The following is a 5,624-nucleotide window of genomic DNA, read 5'->3' on the forward strand; positions in this document are numbered from 1 at the left end:
AGAGCAACCCATCCAGGCTGCGGTAGGAAGGTAGAGTGCTATGGGAGGGAGGCCTCAGAGAAAAAAAATGGAAATAGATTATCGAGAAAGATGCTCGAGCATTGTGGGGAAAGAAAAAACCTGCTGAGAGTATTTGACAGAACAGATGGACCACTTGGGAAAATATTAAAGATCAGTACAGAGCAAACAGAATTTTAAAAATTATTAATTCCAGGAAAGATAAAAATTTGTATGAGATACAATATAAAACTAACTGGGTCATCACTAAACTATATTTGCGTAGCCAAAATAATATATTGACTACTGATTTAGCTAGAATTTTTTATCCTGGAGAAGGAGAGAGGAAGTAGGAGGTGGTAATACAACAGACTGTATTATCATCTACTTAATAGGAAGTTAATAGCTTCAAACTGATAAATCAAGAAATCGCAGTATAAATATATTACTTAGAAATATGAAGATAAATGCCAGGTTTAGAAAAAAAGCTAACTTAGTTCAAAATATGTGCCTCTGGGGAATAGGGAACAGATATTTTCATTAAGACCTTTCAATATCATTTTGAGCACTTAGTATAGACAAGGCATATGTATACCTCCTTCTCCTCAAGATCCCAATCTTCAAAGTCAGTCCACTACCAAAGAGCCATATGGTGACCCCTTTCATTGCCTCCCCCAGGACCCTGCTCCATCCATCACTGTTTTTTTCATTTCCATCATCAGTCAGTCTCTCCCTGTCCACTGGTGTCTTTCCCTCTGCTTATAACTCTGCCCAAGAACTTCCAGCTTGGCAAACTGACTGGCCAACTTTGGCTTCATTCCCTGGATTCTGATCTCATTTCTTGGCACAGAATATCATTGGAATGATATCCACTACTAATGAGCCCTCATTGGGCCCAGCTCCAGGACCTCCCACATAGTGGGTACTTGCCAGGGACATAACGCCAGCCCTACCTGTAGCAATGGGCACTGAGAAGTCAGAAGTACAGTAACTGTGGAAAAACAAAGAGGAAAGAGAAGAGTAAAGGATGACACCAAAAGATGGCGGGGTCATTGTCGACCTTGGGAACTCAAGAGCAGGACATTGGTGAGAGAGGTAAGGAATATGATAAATTTGGTTTAAAACATTGAGTTTGAAGCTTATAGAACTGGGTATTAATCAGGGTAAGGTGGACAGTTAATCATGATCCTGAAACAGTGAAATATAATGGGAAAGGTCTTAGAGTTAATATATACTAGATTCAAATTCTGGCTCTGCCAGTTACTAACTGAATTGGCAAGTCACTGCTCTGAGGCTCAACGTTCTCATCTGCAAAATAGGGATTGTATCTTGATTAGAAAGCAGGCATGACAAATTTGTGATGTCACCAGGCAATCAGAATGTGATTCTTTCCGTTTGCCAATGCAGGGCACACAGGTTCGATCCCTAGTCTGGGAAGATCCCACATGCCGCGGAGCAACTAAGCTCATGTGCCACAACTACTGAGCCTGTGCTCTAGAGCCCACGAGCCACAACTACTGAGCCCGCGAGCCACACTCCTGAAGCCCGCGCACCTAGAGCCTGTGCTCTGCAACAAGAGAAGCCACCGCAATGAGAAGCCTGCGCACTGCAACGAAAAGTAGCCCCAACTCGCCGCAGCTAGAGAAAGCCCACAGCATAGCAACAAAGACCCAACGCAGCCAAAAAAAAGCCTTGATTCTTATTGACTGTAGTGTGACATCTAGATTGGAGATGTCAGGACTGAAGGTCATATTCTGATTGCAATAGTGCAGAAGATCAAGGATAACGGGCTCGAGGTGTACTCGAGGGAGGGGGCAACCAAGGGGAGAGAGAAATGGGACAATTTAGGAAATACTCGGGAGGTAGAACTATTAGGATGTTGTGACTTACCGGTTTGGGAGGCGGGGTTGTGGCAGATGATGTCTGTGCTCCACCTGTGTGCTTTTGGATCCCTCTACCATCTTCATGCTGTGCTTTCACTTCAAGCAGCCAACACCTGCGAGGAGAGCCAGAACTCTGTGGGATTACATCCCCCAGGGGAGAGCCGGAGCAAATGACTCCTGGCATGGAAGTATACCTCCTCCAGCTTCCTTGCCCCTGGTCCAGACAGCTCTCAGGTACGACTGTCTCCAGGCTCTTCCACGGAGTTAAGCCTAAATTGCCCTCCTGGGGACTTTGTTGTTTTTTCCTTTGTTTGTTTGTTTTAATGTTCTTATATCTTTATTAAAGTACTTTATAAACCTGGCTCAATAATAACTCATACTTTTACATCACAAATTTGCCTTTAAATAAGACATAATACACTTAAGGCAGATTTACCTTATACGTGGCCTCAGCTCCTAAACACCACTGCACTGATTTATACAAATAGCAAAAATCACATGGAGAGCATCTACTGATATCTTTCCTGGTACTTATCTTTAGCTTTTAAAACTGCATAATAAGTAGAGTTTCCATAAAATTTCATTTTTGAGATAGGAAACAATTTTGCCTTTATCTGTTAGATTGGATATAGTTATTATTAATAACATAAACTTTAAATCTGTGGGGAAAACCAATACTTTACCTTCACTCCCCAGAGAAGGCTCAACAGCAAGTAAAATTAGGTGCCATTGTAAAATCAGATTGCTAAGTATTACCTTAACTCAAAATTCTGCTCATGTAATTGTATCATATCACAGCTAAAAATTACTATTTAAAATGTCAAGATACCTCCAAAAGCATCCTTTGGTTGCATTAATATCAGGAGGCTTAGGCAGCACTGAACATTCATTCTCTGGTCTTCTGGTCATTAGTATAAACTGAAGCTTTTGAAACTATTTGGTGATCCCATTTTGGGACCCAATATCACAAAACCTTCAGGAGAATAGTGGAACCAGGTGGAAGAATTTGAAGACTGGAAGACTTGCAGTTAAGGTAGAGTTATCACCAGCAGATCTTAGGGAAATAGGAATGCAGCCAGAATCACTTGATATTTATTAGAAGTCAAGATTTACTAAATCATTTCTCTTCCAGAAAAATAGCTTTAAAACTTGTACGTTTTCAAATGTTCTTTTTTAAAAAAAATACATAAAATTAAGATATTTGTGAAAATAAACCAGTTTCAAGTATACTTGTTTCTCTTCCTTTTTCCTCCTTCAAAGGATTTCTTCTCATCGAGCACAAATATGCTAATCTTTACAGCAAGACAAACTCTTCTGTGCTAAATCTTTTTAATCTTTTCTTTTCATCCTCTGAGAAAAGGTCTTCTTCGTTGGTTGTAGTAGATGTAAAATCATGGTCTCTGGAATGACCATTTACAAAAGTAAATAAGGGATATTTCTCCTTAGAAGAAATTTTCAGCATCTTAGTGATTTCTTCAGAAGCTCGTTTGAAGTCTTGAACATTTTGACGGTAAAATCCTATTGTACAGCTAAGATCCATTTTTCGAAATGACATCTTTTTAGGAGAAGGGCAGTGGAATGTCTCAAGAGGGAAATCCTTTATGCTGACATCTACAAAAGATTGGCAGTAATGAGGATTCATGTAAATCAAAGTGTCATCTTGAAATCCAGCAAAGCAATATGACTGTTTAGGTTTGCCACCAATAATACCCACACAGTATTCAAGGCTTAAAATACCCTTTACAAAATCTAAATAGTCGGCATTGTTTCTTTCTCCACCAAGTCTAACAGGAACTAGAATAATAACAGCTTTGTCATCTGTATTATCAGAGGCCATGGAAGCGCACTGTTTATCAGTTACCTCAGAACTGTAAACTGTACAATGTTGCACAACATAAATAGTTATTCCTTGTAAATCTGGGTGTCTTGCTTCTTCAACTGCTTTTCTTAAAATGTAAGCAACCACAGCTGGTCCATACCAATCTCCAGCTTTTTCCCCAGACTTCTTTCCATATTCTATTAGTTGGTGTAAACCAAAGAGAGCCAAGGGGGAATCACCAAACCAAGGGATGATTTTCCTGTGATAAATTTCATTTTGCGTTTCATGATCATCAGAATATCTCCCGATTGTCTCCTTCAGAGAAATTGTTGGGGTTTTGAGTTCTCTTTCCCCTGAAAGCGATGCTTCGAAAGATGCAGTAAATTTTTTTACAGTGTTGGAAGTCCATGATTCAGAGTCTGAATTTTCAGTGTTCAAAGCATCAGGCCAGCCAGGTCTAAGCTCTACCAAGCAAGTGTAGAATGAGTCCTTGAGCCAATAGCATCTGGCCAGTTCTTAATGTACAGCTCCAAGCACAGTCTGTTGTCAAAGCTGAGCCTTCTATTTGAGGAAATTCTTCCTTGTGGGTAAGCCATATTCTTGAAATGAAACCTTTACGAAATTCTTCTACGTTTCCCTCAATTCCATGATCTTCTATTGTACGTCCTGATCTTGCAGGTAACAGTTCATTTTCATTTTATTGAAATATTTGCTTTATTGCAGTGGTCTGGAACCAAACCCACAATATCTCTGAGGTATGCCTGTAGTCTAAACAACTTCATATTTAAAATGGTAACACTTTCCAAGCAATAAAACAGGGGAATTTCTACTAAAATATGTCTTTGTTTTCAACACCCAACTATATTTCACGTTGTTCCAAGCAGATATAAATTTAGTTTCTAGCTTGTCAACTTCGTCTGTTCCTGTGGCCTCCCTATTCAGATTCTGAAGAAAAAGCCATCACTTGATTGCATTCTTCTGTAAGTTTAGTCTTTTGTTCGGGAAATGTTCCAGCTCCAGCAGCAGCTGCTACAAAAGGAGCCAGCACACATGCAGAAGCTCCAACCTCAGCACCGCAGCTACAGGCACCTCGAGCTCCCCAGCCACCATAGTCGGGACTTTGTTTGATATCAAACACTTGCTTAACTACCTTCTCTTCCATGTCTCTCTTCCTCACTCCCTTACTGTTTCTTCCTAGTGGCACTTCCTAATTAGTCGCTTTCACATGAATCTTCATCTCAGAGTCTGCTTCTGGGGAGTCCATCCTAAGACAGTGTGGTGGTCATTAATGTTGCTTATTAATTTTTCTGCCTTCTGCCTCTGGGCATGTGGTAGGGCTGTGCTTCCTGGCCTTCTGTGGTTGGGTGTTGGGGCCAAGTTATCAGCTCTAGCGGAGGTGATGTGTGTTGCTTCTGGGCTGAGCACGAAATCGCCAAGATGAAACTCTTCAGAGCTCTTTTCCCTTCATTGTTTTGACCAAGAATGCCGAGATAGTGGCTTATCTCTCAGCCTGGGACCTAGAGGCAGTGTGACAAAGTGGAGCAGAGCCCCAGCTCCGACTCAGTAGTCAGCGGGAGAAATAAACTTGCATTGTATTAAGCCACTGAGAGTTGGGGGTTATTTGCTATACAGCAATACAACCTAGCACATCTTGACATATATCGAGAGTGAGAAAAAGAGAAGAACCAAGGATGACTAAGATTTCTGACTCGGGCTATTAGATGGATGGGGTTAACATTCTTTGAGCCTGAGAAAAGCAAGGAGGAAGAGCTGGATATTTTGTTTTGGTTTTTTAGGTGGGGAATTAAGTGCAGTTTTAGACATTTTTGAGTTTGAGATTCTTGTGGCAATTTAACTGAGATATTGAGAAGATTGGTTCTGAATCTCTGGAAAGTGATCTGAGCTGGAGACACATATTTGGGACA

General features: G+C 40.7%; 1 protein-coding gene across 1 annotated transcript; it reads right to left on the reverse strand.

The window, feature by feature from the left end:
- Nucleotides 1-3,174: 3,174 nt before the first annotated feature.
- On the reverse strand, nucleotides 3,175-4,809 carry LOC132422448 (cysteine protease ATG4C-like). Its single transcript, XM_060007180.1, is given in 4 exon segments — nucleotides 3,175-4,149; nucleotides 4,151-4,395; nucleotides 4,476-4,644; nucleotides 4,750-4,809. Coding segments are annotated over 4 exon segments (1,449 nt in total).
- Between the last annotated feature and the right edge of the window lie 815 nt (nucleotides 4,810-5,624).

The sequence above is a fragment of the Delphinus delphis genome, chromosome 3 (assembly GCF_949987515.2).
Source record: "Delphinus delphis chromosome 3, mDelDel1.2, whole genome shotgun sequence".
NCBI lineage: Eukaryota > Metazoa > Chordata > Mammalia > Artiodactyla > Delphinidae > Delphinus > Delphinus delphis.